Raw genomic sequence first — 19,431 nt, 5'->3', positions numbered from 1 at the left:
ATTGTGCCGGGTGTCAGCTGTGATAATCAGCTGACACCTGGCCGCGATTAGCGGCGCTCACCACGTGGGCATCGCTGATCGCGGTAGACGTACTATCCCGTCCATGGGCATAGGGGCCCGAGTCCCATGGACGGGATAGTACATCTGATGTCAGGAAGGGGTTAATACCTATGAATATATTTTCTTTACAAAATATCATGTGTAAAATCTCCAGATCATAAAAAAAAGATGTAAATGTGGCATCGTTGTAACCATACTGACCTGAAGAATAAAGCTGCATTATCTATTTTTTCACACGCATAATGACAAAGAAAAAAAAAAATTCCTGAATTGCTGTTTTTTGTTCATTCTGCCTCCCAAAAATCGGAATAGAAAGCGATAGAAAAAGAAAAAAGTCATGTGCCCGAAAACGGTACCAATAAAAACGTCAACTCATTACGTAAAAAACAAGACCTCACATGACCGTTGGCTGAAATATGAACAAATTCTAGCTCTCAATATGGAGATGCAAAAACTAGTTTTTTTTGTAATAAAAAGTTTTGTTTTTTTTAAAGTGTGCCAGCAGCCAAACATAAAAACCTGATATAAATCTGGTATCCCTGTAATCGCACAGACACAAAGAATAAAGTCGCCTAATCTCTTAGGCTAGTTTCACATTAGCGTTTACGGCCGCCTCTAAGCCCCGCCTCCGCCGGTAGCTCCGCCTACAGACGCATGACGCTGCATGCGTCCTGCGTCCCCTATCTTTAGCACTGGGGACGCAGGCCGTGCGCAGTATGCGTTTGGCGGCGCATGCGTCCTTTTGATGCTGCGCCGACTAGCGCCAAACGCAACAGGTTGCAATTTGGTGCGCTCGGTGCAGCGTCAAAAGGACAGATGCGCCGCCAAACGCATACTGCGTCCCCAGTGCTAAAGATAGGGGACACAGGACGCATGCAGCGTCTTGCATCCGTAGACGGAGCTACCGGCGGAGGTGTGGCAGGGGGCGGGGCTTCGCGGCGGCCGTGCACAGCCCGACGCTGCGGCCGTAAACGCTAATGTGAAACTAGCCTTATACCGCATTAGGAAAGGAGTGAAATTTTTTTTTTTTTTAAATAAATGAAACCAATTCTTCACCTGCTGTTGATCTGTTCATTCTGCCTCCCAAAGTTCACAATAAGGCTTGGCGCACATTTATCCTGCGCTGAGCGCTCACACCAGGGTTTCTGTGTAAATCTCGGAAATACGTGATTCAGACAGAACCCCCGTTGGTCAATCCAAATGCCCTCTCCCTTCTGAGCCCAGTGTGCTTAAACCACATATAGCGCCCACGTTTGGTATTTCTGAAGCAATGAGCGTTTGCCTAATTTACGGGTGCATGTCTCCAGAATCACGGGCTGGGCAAAATGTACTGGTGACTGCAACATACTGGTCACTACAGCAGCAGTTTGCAATTTTCACTCAGCAACATTCATTTCTGCTCGTTTCTGGAAAATACCCAGGGAGTCAAAATCGTCACTACACCTGTAGATAAATTCCCAAAGGCATATAATTTCCAAAATGGGGTCACTTGAGGGGGAATTCTGCTCTTCTAGGAATTAGGGGCTCTGTAAATGGAGTACACAAACTATTCTAGGAAAATCTGCGCTCCAGGAGGCAAATAGCCCTCCCTTCCTTACGAGTCTCTCCATGTGGCTAAGTAGTACTGTACAGCCACATATGGGATATTGCCACATTCAGTAGAAATTGTAGTGCCATTTTAACCCATTTCCCAGAGTGAAAATGTAAAATCTTTGACAAACAAAATTTTGGTGGTAAAAATGTAACCTATATTCGCCAGTATAAGCCGACCCGAGTATAAGTCGAGGAAGCGGCGTATCTAGGAGGGGGCAACCGGGGCATTTGCCCCGGGCGCAGCCGGCAGGGGGCACAGTCGGGCCGCGTAATGCAGCGGTCCGCAGTGTCCTCCCTGGCGGCTGCGTTCTGCCTCCCCCCCGGCCTGGGAGTCGGCGATTCTCTGTGTCAGCTGTCAAGCTGACAGCCGGCGCAGAGAAGGAGCGCGTGCCGGCTCCCAGGGAACAATTGTACTGGCGTCTATACAGACGCCAGTACAATTGAAGCTCTGACCGCCGGGTCAGAGCAACGTCAGCAGCGTGATCAGGTCATGTGATCACGCTGCTGACGTCACTCCCCGGCGCCCAGAGAGAACCCTGGTGGTAAGTGTGCTCCACTGTGGAGCTGAAGAACCACCGAAGATGGGAGATGAGGGGGAGTTAATGTGTGGAGATGGGGGGGGGGGATTTGTAGAGGGCATGGGGTTAATGTGTGGGGGGATTTGTAGAGGTCATGGGGGTTAATGTGTGGGGGCGTTAATGAGTGGGAATAAGGGTTAATGTGTGGGGGGGTTAATGAGTGGGGATGGGGGTTAATGAGTGGGAATAAGGGTTAATGTGGGGGGGTTAATGAATGGGGATGGGGGTTAATGTGTGGGGGCGTTAATGAATGGGGATGGGGGTTAATGAGTGGGGATGGGGGTTAATGAGTGGGAATAAGGGTTAATGTGTGGGGGGGTTAATGAATGGGGATGGGGTTAATGTGTGGGGGCGTTAATGAGTGGGGGGGTTAATGAGTGGGGATGGGGGTTAATGTGTGGGGGGGTTAATGAATGGGGATGGGGTTAATGTGTGGGGGCGTTAATGAGTGGGGATAAGGGTTAATGTGTGGAGGGTTAATGAATGGGGATGGGAGTTAATGTGTGTGGGGGTTAATGAGTGGGGATGGGGTTAATGTGTGGGGGTATTTGGAGTGGGCTTGGGGGGGTATTTAATGTGTGTGAGGGATTTGGAGTGTGGAAGGGGGGTTATTTAATGTGTGTGTGGGGATTTGGAGTGGGGATGGGGGGTTATTTAATGTGTGAGGGATTTGGAGTGTGGATGGGGGTTATTAAATGTGTGTGGGGGGGGATTTGGAGTGGGGATGGGGGGTTATTTAATGTGTGTGAGGGATTTGGAGTGTGGATGGTGGGCTATTTAATGTGTGTGGGGGGATTTGGAGTGGGGATGGGGGTACTTAATATGTGTGGGGGATTGGGGATGGGGGGATTTAATGTGTGGGGAGATTTGAGGACACAAAATGAAGAGTATGTATGAGGAAACAGTATGGGGGATTGGTGCTGACACAGTATGATGGGTGCAGACAGTATGGGGAGGGAACGGGTTAATGTAAGTGGACACAGTATGGGGAGTGAGGGTGATGGGATGTGTACAGACACAGTATGGGGTGTCGGGGGTATGTGTGAGCAGACAGTATAGAGAGTGAGGGGGTGAATATATGAGGAGACAGTATGGTGAACAGGGGGGATGTTAGAGGAGACAGTATGAGGAGGGAGTGGAATAGTGTAAGGCGACAGTATATTGCAGATATTTTTATTTAGGGGCATTATAATGACAATTCTATCTTTAAGGGCATCGTGTGGAGAGTTGCTGCAGAAGACCGGAGCAGATGGAAGTCTGCAGAGACGGCTGGTGATGAGAAAACTCATCATGGGGTCTGGACAAGAAGAAGAAAAGGAGAACGACTGCAGAGACGACATCATCTATAAGGTACCTGGATGTAAATGTTATTTGTGACACTGACTAATTCTCATGTTTTTATTTATGTTAGGAACATTAAAGGGGTTGTCCAGGTTGGTGATGAGTCTGCAGTCATTCTATGTGACTGCAGACTTCTGAATTCTCGCAGTGCTCACTGAACGCTGTAAGGATTCTCTCGTGTCTGTAATTTACATACATGCGGTCACATGCTGACTAGACACGCGTGGCCTCACTCAATGAAAATGAACAGAGCGAGGCCGGGCACGTCTAGTCGGAGTGTGGCCAGAAGTATACAAATCACATACTTGTGCTGACATGATTGTACATAGGCAAGGGAGAATCCTAAAAGTGTGCAGTGCATTCGTTGTGAGAATTCAGAAGCTGCAATGTCAGGTCTCAGCTCTGCAGGTTCCAGTACTCATCACACGGACACTTCACTCATATGCGATTTTCATAGTTATGGTCCTGTGACAACGAGCTTCTCTTCCTGCTTCTCTCAGTTTTTTACTGAACATTGAGAGCATTAGGGAGAGCAGCTCGTGGGTACATGACTAAGTGTGCAAGTCGCATATGTACTTGGGCGGGGGGGGGCGCCAAACCGAATTCTTGCCCCGGGTGCCAGAAAGCCTAGATATGCCTCTGAGTCGAGGCACCGAATTTTGCCACGGAAAACTGGGTAAGCTTACTGACTCAAGTATAAACCAGGTATGTATTGTCCCAACATATGTGGCTCCTCCCTTCCATCCTGTCCTGCTATGCGAGGCTCCCCCCCCCCGTCCTGTCCTGGTATGCAAGGCTCCCCCTGTTGTATGCATGGCCCCCTCGTCCTTTCGTTGGATGCATGGCTCACCCTCCCCTGTCCTACTCACCCTCCTCGCGCTGTCGCTGCATCTCCGTTGTCCCGGTGCCAGCAGCTCTCCTGTGCTGAGCAGTCATGTAATACTGCTCATTAGGATAACGAATATGCGCTCCACGCCTATGGGACTGGAGACGTGTGCACATTCATTACCTTAATGAGCGGTACCACGTGACCTCTCAGCACAGGCAGAGCTGCTGGCGCCGGGACGGAGATGCAGCAATGGCATGAGGAGGGCGAGTATGATGTCTTCTGAAAGCCGGCGGCTGCAGCTGTCACTGTGCCACAGTCACCAGCTCCTGCCGCAGCTCCGCCGGCTTTCTCAACAAAAATGTGCTGAAAATCTCAGCTTACAATGGGTTCGTAAAGTATTCAGACCCCTTTCAATTTTTCACTCTTTGTTTCATTGCAGCCATTTGGTAAATGCAAAAAACTTCATTTTTTTCTAATTAATGTACACTCTGCACCCTTGACTGAAAAACAAAACAAAACACAGAAATGTAGAAAATTTAGCAAATTTATTAAAAAAAGAAAGCCTGAAATATCACATGGCCATTAGTTTTCAGACCCTTTCCTCAGTATTGAGTAGAAGCACCTTTTGAGCTAGTACAGCCATGAGTCTTTTTGGGAATGATGCAACAAGTTTTGCACCCCTGGATTTGGGGATCCTCTGCCATTCTTCCTTGCAGATCCTCTCCAGTTCCGTCAGGGTGGATGGAGAACGTTGGTGGACAGCCATTTTCAGGTCTCTCCAGAGATGCAAAATTGGGTTTAGGTCAGGGCTCTGGCTGGGCCAGTCAAGAATGGTATATACACGAGGATATACAGTAGTTATTTTTTCTTCACTGCACAGTGGTATAAAATTCTGTGACACACCTGTGGTGTCAATATGATCACTGCAACCCTAGATGAATTCGTTGTGAGGTGTAGATGGTAAAATGGGGTCCCTTATGGGGGTTTCTGCTATTTCCCGATTACATTACGATTGCCAAATTTTTACCAGATTTCGTTTTTTTTTCCACAAATAAACGCAAGTCATATCGAAGACATTCTACCACCATCATGAAGTACAATATGTCACGAAAAAAAAAAAAACAAACAATCTCAGAATCAGTGGGATCCATTGAAGCGTTCCAGAGCTATAACCTCATGAAGGGACAGTGGTTGGAATTTAAAAATTGGCCTGGTCATTAATGTGCAAACCACCTTGGGGGGAGGGGGGTTAACTACTTCATGTTCTCCTACTAATGACAGCAGCTATAACCAAAAGTCTCTGTGACCTCCAATGGCAGGAATAACTTTGATTTTGCTACTCAAACCTTTGGTATTCCATATTTTGCTGACAAAAAGAAAATGGACAGCACCTCTAAAAATCATAAAATGATCTAATGCCACTAAGCAAAAATATATATATAACTGAACATGAGGTTCTTCGTTTAACATTCTGATCAGAATGTATGAAGCCCACTGCCACGTCACAGCAAACCTCATAGTGGGTCCTACCGCCCTAAAAGAGTGGAGCCGTGCGACGACCACCGCCACAGTGGCAATGCACCAGCAGGGCAGATGGCCCGGTGTCTCCAGACCGCGCCACCCCACCAGCACAAAACCACAGCAATGATGGCCACCACACAGCAGCAACACCAAAGAATGTTAAACTAAGAACCTCATGTTCAGTTATATAAATTTTTGTCTAGCGGCATTAGATCAACGTATAATTTTTTGAGGTGCCGTTCATGCTCTTTTTTTTTTTTGGCGTATTCCATGTTTTGGTCTACATGGCGAAACCACCGATATTTTGTATCTGAACATAAAAAAGTGCAATAATTACAATATGATTTCTTACCTCCTCATAATCCGAGCTTACATATATATTCTCAGCTGTGATATCACCATGGACATACTCATTTTCATGAACAAATTCCAGTACGTCAATCTGAAAAAATTATAAACAGATTTACTTACTTTTCACGTATAATGAAAAAGTATGGATTATTTACAAAGCATAATGTTGAGACAGAAAATATTGAGTGAAGTGTGTGGTATAAACTATTAGCTGTATGAAGCACACGTTTACATTCCACTACAATAGTTTTTTTTTTTTTTACAGTTTTTTTTGTTATGACATTGAAATGAGCAGTCTTTACAACTAATGGCCATAACTCCTGGATGGTTCTGGTTCGCCATCCTCTGTGGCAGCCAGACCATGGCAGTTTAGTCATTGCACCAGGATGTCAGCTGTTCAGTACAGAAGACTGCCCCGGTCCAGCTGTCACATAGTTGAGCAAAAAGATGCCGGGCCTATCAATAGTTTCCTTGTTGCACCCTCCGGTGTACACCCTTTCATAAGCAAGTACTTATGTCATCCTTATTAGTTACATGATTATTTTTCTTTATATAATGTTTTTTTTTTCTCCTGTTTGATATGTGGGATCAGCATCAATAACCAGTTTTAAACAGGGATTTTTGAGTGTACTCACCGTAAAATCCTTTTCTCCGAGCCAATCATTGGAGCACACAAGACCATGGGTGTTATGCTGCTGCCACTAGGAGGAAACTAAACAAAATACGCAAAAAAGATAACTCCTCCTCCACAGTATACACCCTCTGCTGGCTCTATCCTGAACCAGTTTGGTGCCAAAGCAGTAGGCGCTCACAAACAGAACTGCAATGTGTCAAAAACTACACAGACTACTAGCCAACGGGCTAACTGGGTGGGTGCTGTGTCCCCCAATGATTGGCTCGGAGAAAAGGATTTTACGGTGAGTACACAAAAATCCCTGTTTCTCCTTCGCCTCATTGGGGGACACAGGACCATGAGACGTCCCAAAGCAGTCCCTGGGTGGGGAAAACATCACAACAAGTGAAACCTCACACACCCAAAGCTTAAAAGATTAAATGAAGCCTACAGCTGCGAAACTGCCGATTGCAGAATCTGTCTGCGAGTGCCGCATCTGAAGAAGCTTGAGAGTTAATGTTGTAATGCTTAGCAAACGTGTGAAGACTGGATCAAGTCGCAGCCTTGCACACTTGCTGTGCCGATGCCTGGTGCCCAATGGTCCAGGAAGCCCCCACTGACGGAGTGGAGTGTGCCTTAATTCCTCCCGGGATAGGCTGACCTTTGACACGGTAAGCTTCTTGGATCCCTGAACGGATGCATCTGGCTATTGTGGCCTTAGAAGCAGGCAGACCCTTTCTGTGACCTTCCGTTAGCACAAAAAGGGCATACGATTTGCGGAAAGACGCTGTTCTGGAAATGTACTTTCTGAGCGCCCACACCAGATCCAAAGTGTGAAGAGCCTTCTCAGTACGATGGACTGGAGCCGGACAGAACTATAACAGAACTGTGTCTTCATTCAGATGAAAAGCCGAGACGACTTTAGACAAGAAGGACAGGGACGTCCTGAGCACCACTTTGTCGTGGTGGAAAATCAGAAACGGAGGTTTGCATGACAAAGCCGCCAGTTCCGAGACCCGTTCGATGGATGTTATTGCCACAAGAAAGGCAACCTTCCATGAAAGAAGAGAGAAAGGAACATCCTGTATTGGCTCGAAGGGGGTCTCTTGTAGGGCACTGAGGACAAAGTTAAGGTCCCAAGTTTCCAAAGGCATCTTGCATGGGGGGACAAGATGCATGAAGGTCAACCTGTGGTTTGGAAGCTGTCGCTGGAAAAGGACGGATATAGCAGAGATTTGACCCTTGAGAGAGGCCAGCGCTAGGCCTGAATCCAAACCCACTTGAAGAAACTCCAGAATGGAGGGGATGGAAAACACCAACAGGGACCGACCCTTATCTTTGCACCATGAGAAAACCGTTTTCCAAACGCGATGGTAAATACGCATGGAAACAGGCTTTCTAGCGTTCATCATGGTAGATGCCACTTGACGCGAGAACCCGGCCTAGGCTAGGATCCAGGATTCAATGGCCAAGCCGTTAAACTCAGCACTCTCGAGTTCTGGTGGAAAATGGGTCCCTGGGAGAATAGATCTGGACGATCCGGTAACCGCCAGGGAACGTCGGCGACTGGATGTACTAGGCTTGGTGTGGCCAGTCTGGAGCGATGAGGATCACCGGAATGCCTTTCGCTTTGATTTTCCAAATGACCCTTGGGATCAGCGGAAGTGGTGGAAAGATGTAAGGGAGGGGAAATTGGCTCCATGGAAGTACTAGAGCTTCCGAGCCGATGGCCAACGGATCGCAGGATCGGTCTACAAATGCCGGAACCTTAGCGTTCAGCCTGGAGGCCATGAGGTCCACATCTGGAGTGCCCCAACGGTGGCAAAGCTGATGAAAGACTTCCGGGTGAAGAGACCACTCTCCTGAGCTATGCCCTGGCGGCTGAGAAAGTCTGCCACCCAATTCTCTACTCCCAGAATATGAACTGCAGAGATGAGCGATTGATTTGTCTCGGCCCATTGCAGAATGTGTGTCACTTCGATCATCGCTCTTCTGCTTCGCGTGCCTCCCTGGCGATTGATGTTCGCCACAGCCCTGGCATTGTCCGATTGGATCCGGACGGGACGTCCTGCAAAAAGGTGGTGGAATTGATGAAGAGCTAGCCTTATCACTCGGATCTTGAGGATATTGATCGGAAGGTTGGCTTCCTGAGTAGACCAACATCCCTGAGACATGTGGTGAAAAAAGATCGCACCCCATCCGAGAAGGCTGGCGTCGGTGGTCACTAGCAGCCAGTATACAGGGAGAAAGGACCTTCTCTGATCCAGTGACAACGTTGCAGTCCACCATCTGAGAGACCACCTGATTCTGGGTGCCAGGCGAAAGCGGCAACCCAAGGAGGCTGGATTCTTGTCCCAGCCTGAGATCAAGGCCTACCACAGGGGACAGAGGTGAAGTTGGGCAAACGGCACTGCCTCGATGGATGCCACCATTCTCTCTAGGACCTGCATGGCGAACCGCAGGGAGTGAGAGTGGGCCAGAGATAGCAATTGGGCTCCTCGGGTTAGAGAGGAAATCTTTTCCGGAGGGAGAATTACCACCACTCGGGAATTGTCCAAGATCATCCCCAAAAAGGGGGAATTCACTGAAATGGAACTGGGGAAGATTTCTCCAAGATCACTAGCCAACCTAAGCGAGACAGAGTGTCGATGGCGACACTGACGCTCTCTGCGCAAGCCCGATAGGATGGACCTTTGATGAGAAGATCGTCCAGGTAGGGTAGAATCACCAAGCCCCGGGAGTGTAGAATAGACATGACAGCTGCCATGACTTTTGTAAACATTCTGGGGGCGGTGGCAAGCCCGAAGGGCAGAGCAGTGAATTGAAAATGTTCGTCTCCGACCGCAAAGCGTAGGAATCTTTGATAACTTTCGAAGATTGGAATTTGAAGATATGTGTCTTTGATGTCGACTGACGCAAAGTATTCCCCTTTCTCCAGAGAAGCAAAGATGGAATGGAGGGAATCCATCCTGAAGTGGCGCACTGTGACGAATTTTTTCAACAACTTTATGTCTAGAATGGGACACATGGTTCCGTCCTTCTTTGGGACCACGGACAGGTTCGTGTAAAAGCCCTTGAACCTTTCCGTGGGAAGAACCGGAACGATGACTGCGCTGTTGCGGAGGGCATTTAAGGCCTGGTAAAAGGGGACTGCATGCGTCTTGGGCTTTGGAAGATGAAACTGGAAGAAACGTGTTGGAGGGGGTGACGTGAATTCGATTTTGTATCCGGAAGACGAGATCTCTGACCCATTGGTCGTGAATGACCATTAACCAGACTTGGCAGAACAAAATCAGATGGCCGCCTACCCTGCCTGTGTCCTCCGGACATGGCAAGAAGTCGTTTGGAAGGGAACTTGCGGGAAGGGGCACTTTTTGGTCTGGATCGGGGAGATCTGTTTCTCTAGGAGTTAGAAGGTCTGAAGGAAGGGTGCAAACCCCTGACCCTGCTATTGTCCCTACTGGTTTTCACTATGGCCTCCGCCCAGGCTACCATAGCTCTAGCTACCCAAGTTGTGGCGAAAGAAGGAAATAGAGTTGTTCCAGTAGCCTCGAAGACTGACCTGGCCAGGCTGTCAATCTGACGATCAGTGGGATTTTGAAAGGAAGATCCATCAGCCAAAGACAGAAGAGTTTTTGAAGTGAGTCTCGATATGGGTGGATCTACTGCAGGGGACTTAGTTCACTCCTGTCTCAGAGAAGGTGCAAAAGGGTACCGCGCTTCTAGAGGCTTTAGGCATGTGAAACGCTTATCTGGGCGACTTCTATGCCTCTTGAGAATGTCCGTAAACTCAGGGTGGTTAGCAAAACCCTGTGAGGCAGTTTTGTTCATTTAAAAGACACCAGGTGATCCGGATTAGTACCAGGTTCTTCGCCTATTTCCAGAGTATGATTAACCGCCTCGATGAGAGAATCTATAGACTCCTGGTGTTAGGGACGGCGGAACGCACTAAATATAAATAATAGTAATAATAATAATAAGTGCGCTCACTGCCCGGGGTCCACCGTGCAGTAGGTGTAACAACCGCTGCTGGGTAATGGCAGACTCTCTATATGGCGGTATACTGCGCTCGGGTTAAACGTCACCCGAGGTGCGCAGAGCGGACTCTGTTAAACTCACAGAGGCGCTTTAGTACAAATAAAGCATAAACGCCGAGCCTGTTAGCTTCACAGGTCCCAGCTGGCGTGCACACACGGTATATGGTCACAGGACACAGCCCAAGGCAGAGGTCGGTGTCTGTCTTGACCTACCGTGCGTGCGGCGTCGCTACCGCGGATGCCAGTAAGTGCTAACTGCAGCGTGGCGGTAACTACTGCCGCTGTATGACAGTGCCGTGAGGCATCACACTATCAGACGCTAGTGTAGCGGTGCGGTACGCACTGTGGCGTATGGCTTGCCACTGACTGGCGCTGACTATAACTCTAACTCCCTATCCACATGCGTAATATCAGAGGGAAGGGGTTTCATAATGAGTCAGTCACCAGAATCATACATCCGTCACCATTCACACATCTAGCAAGTGTAGTCTATACTAGCGCATGGCCGAGCGGCCATGCGGGCCTTTTATAGCCATGCGCTTCCGGGACCTTCCAGACCTCTGAGATGGGCCAATCAGATCAGGACAAGGACCTGAGCACGTGACCCCCCGATCTCCACTGGGAGATCGTCTCGTGGGCATGCCCAGTAGCGCGGCGAGAGGACTTAGCCTCTGGAGTGGCTTCCTGCAATGCAAAGCAGGTTGCGCTACCATTGCTGGTCCAGAGGTGGCAGCAACATCCAGACCCAGAGAGCTGGTCTGAGCAGGGCGCCTGGATCACTGAAATTGTTGTACAGGTCCCTGAGCGGCCGGAAAGGAATGGGAGACCGCTGGATGTATGGCTCTGGATTCCTGCTGTGCAGCTGCAGGAATCCGACGCCTAACACCTGGAACTCAGGGGAGTCCGGGTCTGGGGCCACGTCTGACTCGTATTCTGAGTCGTGCTCACAGCGAGCCCCTGGTGAAGGGGAACGAGACGCAGAGCTAGCGGATGCAGAGGCATCGAAGTTCCATGGGGATGTGTCATGGGTACGTTTCCTAGAGGAATGTGTACCCTCCGTCACCGTCCAGCCACAGAAGCTTTCTTCAGACAGGGGCCGCGGGACCCTCTACAGGGCATAAAGAGATGCCCTGGCTTGAGGAGGAATCACGAAAGGATTCTATGGCCTTTGTGAGAGAAGCCATGGACTGTGTCAAGGAACAAGCCCACTTAGGGAGGCTGGCACCGCTGTGCTCAACAGTAGCGGGGGGCTCCTGAGAGCCTGAGGCTTCGGCCTGTACAGAGGTTTAGGATGTTTCCGAGGTAGGGAAACATTGCATGAGGTACATGAGGCGTAGATCACTGTGTGAGTCTTATCCACCTTCTTGTTAGCCTTTGATTGAGACATAATGCAAATTTCCAAAGGAAGCTGCTGAAGAGCTGCAGGGATGTGCCTGCAGCGTATGGGTTAAGCAGTGTGCGCCTGCAGCGGTGTGTGCTTACCCACGTCCTGCGTACCCCCAGAGAAGTGCTTGTTGCCGCGGATCTGAAGAGGGTAATGGCGTGCCCCACAATCTTCCTGCCTAGGACGCGCCAGGAAGTGATGTCCAATAGGAGAATTGGCGCTTATCGTGAACTGCGAGAAGTGCCAGAGACAGTGGGTGGAGAAAAGGTAGGGGAGGCCAGGAAAAATAAACAGAGCGAGTCCCCGCCTGCTCTGTACAGGCCCGGCCAGAAGCGCTCGGGAAGGGGCGAATCCGGACGGGACCGTGGGCGGCTGTTGGGCCTACCGCAGCCAGAAGCCGGGGACTAAATTAGAGGTTGCGGCAGCGGCGATAGCGACGGCCGCGGTGGGGGTGACGTCTGCGGGACATCCGCGGCGGTAAAGGCAGGGGCGTATGAGAGAAGGCCGCAGCGGTAATGAGAAGGCTGCGGCAGTAAGAAGGCTGCTGCAGCCTGCACGGGGATCGGGCGCCTATCCCCCACGGGGCCGGACATCAAGAAAGGACCCTGGGGAAGGAGGGAAGGAGCCCCCCTCCCCTGTACTCACAATGTAGCAGAGTCGGGAGGACACCAGGTATTCCTCAGGAGTATTGGTCACGCCGTTCATCCTCAATCCACCATCCCTTTGATGGGGAGGTGGAGAGGGGTCATTTGCTTCCTGGCACCAGCCACTTTCTGACAGTGGTGGTGCCATGGGAAGCCTGTCCGCAGGTCTGGCTCCGGAAGGGGGAACGTGAGGGCGACATTCCATGTTCCCATACGTTGTTGGTGTGGAGAGAGCGGACCCAATAAAGGATCCGTCGCCCCTAAGATGAGCCCAGACAGACACAGGGGTTGCAGGAGGGGGGTGCGGGGAGGCGACACTCCACGTTCCCGCCTGTTGATGTTTTTTGGGAGATCGGGACCTTGAAAGGCCCCGTCGCCCTTCAATCTGTGAAAAAAAACAGAAAAAAAAGTAAAAATAAAATAATAAAGTTGGGATCTGAAGCCAGACCCTAGTGCCTCCTAAAGACACTAAGCAAGAACTGTTTCACGAGAGAGCCAGCAGAGGGTGTATACTGCGGAGGAGGTATTAACTTTGTGTATTTTGCTTAGTGTCCTCCTAGTGGCAGCAGCATAACACCCATGGTCCTGTGTCCCCCAATGAGGCGAAGGAGAATTGTATATATGAATGGATTTTATTTATATAATTAACGTGGAACATTAAGTAAAATCATGGTCACCTACTATCCTGTAAATAATCTGATAGACAGCAATCTCAGGCAGTCGATCATTGAGCTCACTGAGGATAGTCTGAAGATTGTCTCCGAGTTCAGAAAACACCAAAAACCTGCAAAGAGCACAAAATATAAAAGATTAAAATAAAAAAATTAAAAAATAAAATTAGTAAAAACATTTGTGTTTTTATTTGCAAAACATGGATTTTTGTGAGTACTCACCGTAAAATCCTTTTCTCCGAGACGCTCATTGGGGGACACAGAGACTGTGGGTGTGTGCTTCTGCCGTCTGGAGGCCGACACTAAGTGTACAAAAAAAGAGTTAGCTCCTCCTCCGCCGCATACACCCTCGCCCCTAGGCCGGGCGTAACTCAGTTTAGTGCATAAGCAGTAGGAGAACGCGCCTTAAACTCAGGCAAGAAACTATATGTCTGAAAAAGGGGGCCACCCTAAACCTTGTACAAGGATTTGTAAAACTCAAAATAAGTAAATGCCAACTGGCTGATAGGGTGGGTGCTGTGTCCCCCAATGAGCGTCTCGGAGAAAAGGATTTTACGGTGAGTACTCACAAAAATCCATGTTTCTCCTTCGTCTCATTGGGGGACACAGAGACTGTGGGACGTCCTAAAGCAGTCCTCTGGGCGGGATCTTAGCTCACCCAATCCATGCTAATTTGCGCCCCTGATTAGAGGTGCGCAACTGCTGCCTGGAGAATCTTTCTTCCCAGGCTTGCATCCGAGGATGCCTGGGTATGTACGTTATAATGTTTGACAAACGTATGTAAACTGGACCAGGTAGCTGCTTTGCATACCTGCTCCGCTGAAGCCTGGTGTCGTAGTGCCCATGAGGCCCCCACTGCCCGTGCCGAGTGAGCCTTGATCCCTGCCGGAACCGGCGTGCCACTGATTTGATAAGCTTCTTGGACCGTCAGGCGAACCCATCTGGCCAAAGTCGCTCTGGACGCCGCGAGCCCCTTCCGCCGTCCCTCTGGAACCACGAATAGAGAGTCTGTCTGGCGGAATGGCGCCGTCCTTGTCACATACCTCCTAAGGGCTCTTACCAGATCCAGGGTGTGCAAAGCCTTCTCTACCCTGTGCACCGGTGCCGGGCAAAACGAGGGTAAGACGATGTCTTCGTTGATATGAAATGCAGACACAACCTTCGGCAAGAAGGGGGGAGCTGGCCTTAAAACTACCTTATCCTTATAAAAGGTTAGGAACGGTGGTTTACAAGATAAGGCCGCCAATTCCGAAACCCGCCTAATAGACGTTATGGCTACTAGAAAAACGACCTTTCTGGACAGGTAAGGCAAGGGGACCTCTTGCAATGGCTCGAAAGGGGCCTCCTGAAGGGCTCTGAGCACCAAGTTCAGGTCCCATGATTCCGTCGGCGCCTTATAGGGGGGTACTAAATGTGCGACCCCCTGCATAAACGTCCTAACCTGCCAGACGGAAGCGACTTTTCGTTGGAAAAGTACCGACAGGGCCGAGATTTGCGTTCTGAGGGAACTCGGGGCCAACCCTGCGTCCAGCCCTGCCTGTAGAAAAGCCAGTACGTTGGGGATCGAAAAAACCAGAGGAGCCACTTCACGATCCCTACACCAACGGAAAAAAACTTCCCAAGTTCGATGATACACCCTCGCCGAGGAAGGCTCTCGGGCACTCACCATCGTGGCCGCCACATCGCGCCTGAATCCTGCCTGTGTTAACAGCCAAGATTCAATGGCCACGCCGTCAAACACAGGGCCCCTAAGTTCGGATGGTAGATCGGCCCTTGGGACAGTAAGTCCGGCCGATCTGGAAGACGCCAGGGTACGTCCACCACTAGTTGGACCAGATCTGCGTACCAGGCCCGCCGGGGCCAGTCTGGGGCCAGCAGAATTGCTGGAACCTTTTCTCTCCTTATTTTCCTGATAACTCTTGGAAGCAGCGGCAGCGGGGGGAACAAGTACGGGAGACGAAACTGGCTCCACGGGAGCACCAGCGCGTCTGCTGCGATGGCCTGCGGATCGAGGGATCGAGCGACAAACCTTAGTACTTTGGCATTCTCTCTGGATGCCATAAGGTCCACGTCTGGTGTCCCCCACCGTTGGCAGATCTGCTGAAAGATCTCGGGGTGCAGGGACCATTCCCCTGCCGCGATCCCCTGTCGGCTGAGGAAATCTGCCGCCCAGTTTTCGACTCCTGGAATGTGCACCGCTGAAATTACCACGCGGTTCTTCTCCGCCCAACGTAGTACCAGTCCGACCTCGCGCATGGCTGCCTGGCTGCGCGTGCCCCCTTGATGGTTGACATATGCTACCGCTGTAGCATTGTCCGTCTGGATGCGCACCGGCCGGTGTCTCAGGAAACACTGGAAATGTTGTAAGGCCAATCGTATTGCCCGTATCTCCAGAATGTTGATCGGGAGAACTATCTCCTGAACGGACCACCGCCCCTGGGCTATGTGACTCTGGAAAACTGCTCCCCAACCTTGCAGGCTTGCATCGGTCGTCACCACCAACCATTGTTCCGGGGGAAAGGGTTTCCCCTGGACCAGAGACGAGTCGCGAGTCCACCACCGGAGTGAACCCCGTACCAGCGGAGACAACTTGCACCGATGACTGAGAGACAGCAGCCTCCGGTCCCATGCTGTCAAGAGCGCATGCTGAAGCGGACGGAGATGGAACTGGGCAAACGGGATTGCTTCTATCGCCGCCACCATTCTGCCCAACACACTCATGCCATACCGGATGGATCTGGAGCCCGGCTGTAGAAGGTTCCGTATCCCTTGCTTGATTTTCTGCGCCTTGTCCCGAGGGAGGATCACCAGCCCCCGGGAGGTGTCGAAAATCATGCCTAGGAACACGATCTTTTGGGCTGGAACCAAGGACGACTTGCTCCAATTGATCAGCCAGCCCAGACGGGCCAGGGTATCCAGAGTAATACCGACATTGTCCTGGCACTCCTGAAACGACGGCCCCTTTACCAAAAGGTCGTTCAGGTAAGGTAACACCGTTATGCCCCGTGCATGCAGGATGGCCATGACCACCGCCATTATTTTTGTAAAGACTCTGGGGGCAGTGGCCAGACCGAAGGGCAGAGCCACGAATTGGAAGTGACGTCCTCCGATCGCGAATCGCAGGAACCTCTGGTGTGGGGGGAATATCGGAATATGCAGATATGCATCCTGCACATCGATTGAGGCCAGGAATTCCCCTGGATCCATGGCTGCAATGACCGAGCGGAGAGATTCCATCCGGAATCGCCTGACCCTGATGAATCTGTTTAGGATCTTTAGATCCAGAACCGGCCTCACAGTCCCGTCTTTTTTGGGGACCGAAAAAAGATTGGAGTAAAACCCCTGCGACTCTTCGCCCTGCGGCACTGGGGCGATGACCCCCTTGTGCTGTAGCGACGTTACAGCCTGTAACAAACTCTCCGCCTGCGAATCTGTTTTGGAAAGTCGCGAACGGAAGAATCGCTGTGGTGGCCGTCCGACAAACTCTATCTTGTACCCGGACGATACAAGTTCTGCCACCCAAGTGTCGCGTGTCACTGCGACCCAAACGTGGCTGAACCTTAGTAGGCGTCCGCCCACTCTGTCGTCCGTAGGTACGAAGTGCCTCGAGTCATTTAGCTGGAGGTTTTTGGGGCTTGGCCCCCCTCGCTCTGGGTAAATGGCCTCGGCCTCTACCCAGCGGATTGGCCCTGTAAGAGACTTGTTTCTCCCTACTCTGGCCATCGTTTGCGGAGGGGTATGCCCTGGCCGAAGTCCCCCCCCAGGGGCTACGAAAGGGTCGAAAACGCCTTTGCGTTTGCCTGAATGCCGGGCAACTTCTCTGCTGCGGAAGGAAACTACTTTTCCCCCCTGTGGCTTCTGAGATAAGCCTATCCAGCTTCTCACCGAATAGTCGACTGCCCTGAAACGGCAATGAGGTTAAGGATTTTTTAGAGATAGAATCCGCTTTCCACAGCCTCAGCCATAATGCACGCCTAATGGCGATCGCATTCGCCGCCGCCACCGCCGAACACTCGGCCGCGTCCAGTGAGGCGCTGACAAGATAATCACTTGCTCCTGACATCTGATTTGCCACTTCTAAGACCTCCGCGGGCAGATCCCTGTCCTGGAGGGCCTTATACAAAGCGTCCCCCCACGAAACCATGGCCTTAGCCACCCAAGTCGCCGCAAAGGAGGGGGCCAGAGCCGACCCTGCTGCCTCATATACCGAGCGGGCAAGCCCGTCCATGAGGCGATCAGTTGGGTCCTTTATAGAGGAAACACTGGGTATTGACAATAGCGATCTTGATGCTAAACGTGATACCGGAGGGTCCACTACTGGCGACTCTACCCAAGCCTTATGGAGCTCAGGAGGAAACGGATACTTTGCCTGCAGCGCTTTTTGCATTGCAAAACGCTTATCCGGATGATCTCTATGTTTCTGGACTAGCTCCTCAAACTCCGGATGCGTGGCAAATCTTCTATGTGGTCGCCTGGATTTCTTAAAAGAGACCTTGTGACCTGAGACTGTGGGCACATCGTCCTCGATCTCTAATGTCTGGTTGACTGCCTCAATAAGACTGTCCACCGAATCCTGGAACCCCAGACTTTCTAGATTCCAGGCCTCTTCCTCCTCTCCTTCATCATGATCGCTCCCAGCGCTCAGTGACGGGGAACGGGATGCCCTACTACCCGCCGCCGAAGCCCCGGAGGGTCCGGCCGACGGGGAACGAACTCTCTTGATATGAGCCTGCCTGGTACTGGAGCGACCTCTAATGGTTGGAGGGTCCTGAGCGCCGGCAGACCCCCCTCCCTGTTCCTGCCCGGGCCCTGAAGGGATTCAATTGCCCTTGTAAGGGACAGCATAGACTGCGATAAGGACACCGCCCATTCCGGGGGGTCCTGACCCCTGGGTTCAGAAACAGTGGGGGGCTCCTGGGCGCGCTCCGACTGACAGGCTTCACAAAATTTACCCGCCTGTGCCTTTGGCAGCCTGACCACACAGGACACGCAAACCGCGTAAAGGAAAGAATGAGCTTTCCCTTTGGCAGACATACTTGCACAGGCTGAAGGCAGAGTAGAAGGAGGAGGAGGGTAACCTCTTCCCTGACAAGCAGCGCGGTTCTCCAAACGGAGTTCACTCACCCACCGGCTCCTGTCTGCAGTACCCCTGCGTGGATGCGAGGTGTTAGGGCGGAAGTCTCTCCGGGATCTGTGCGCCCGCCGTTTCTCTGACCTCCTGCCCTATATCGCGCGTCTCCGCATCCCACCGCCGCGTCAGCGGGCGGGATTTCCGGCTACCACCGGAAGTCAGCCTACCACCGGAAGTCGGCGCGCGGCCTCCTGCTGCAGCGGGGCCGCGGCCGCCGGCGGGCTTCCGGCCGCGCTCCGATACACGCGGCGTGCGGAGCCCGGGTGCAACGCCCTGGCTACCGCTACTCACCAGCGCCAACTTGCGGTGCGCTCCAGGAGCGGCTCCCCCATATATTAAAAGGTGAGCAGGACCATCCGCCGTGCAGGCGAGGGGGGGGGGGGCTCTGTCGCCCCTGTACCGGATCCCCCGCTCCTGGGCGCGCTCTCACCTGCGCCTCCGATTCAGCCCCCTGGACTCACAACCAAGGGGTGGACGGGACCTCCATACACTGCTGTTGTAGGAGAGGAACAACGTGGAGGCTGACCACTGGTTCTGCTCACGCGTGCTCGCCTGATGAAGTTGTGGGGAAACCGAGTCCTCTAATCAGGACGCGTTGCCCCTCTTTCGTTAAAAAATAGATGTCTGGAAAAAAGTCCCAGATGTGTCCCTCGGTGCGGGAGAGGACACGTGGAGGGT

The 19,431-nt window shown here is 51.4% G+C and overlaps 1 protein-coding gene across 3 annotated transcripts in view; it reads right to left on the bottom strand.

The window, feature by feature from the left end:
• LOC141092353 (serine/threonine-protein kinase VRK3-like) overlaps positions 1-19,431 on the bottom strand; it is an 82,773-nt gene that overhangs the window by 24,752 nt on the left and 38,590 nt on the right. For all 3 annotated transcript variants that reach the window (XM_073578421.1, XM_073578419.1, XM_073578422.1), the window contains 2 exons: positions 13,633-13,735; positions 6,275-6,364 (listed from right to left, as the gene is read on the bottom strand). In XM_073578421.1, the coding sequence (XP_073434522.1) occupies positions 6,275-6,364; positions 13,633-13,735 (193 nt within the window). The remainder of the gene's footprint in view (positions 1-6,274; positions 6,365-13,632; positions 13,736-19,431) is intronic.

This window comes from Dendrobates tinctorius, unplaced genomic scaffold (genome assembly GCF_039654945.1).
Source record: "Dendrobates tinctorius isolate UK_male_01 unplaced genomic scaffold, ASM3965494v1 ptg000059l, whole genome shotgun sequence".
NCBI lineage: Eukaryota > Metazoa > Chordata > Amphibia > Anura > Dendrobatidae > Dendrobates > Dendrobates tinctorius.
Note: the sequence above shows the minus strand (reverse complement) of the source record. Positions and strands in the feature narration are given on the sequence as shown.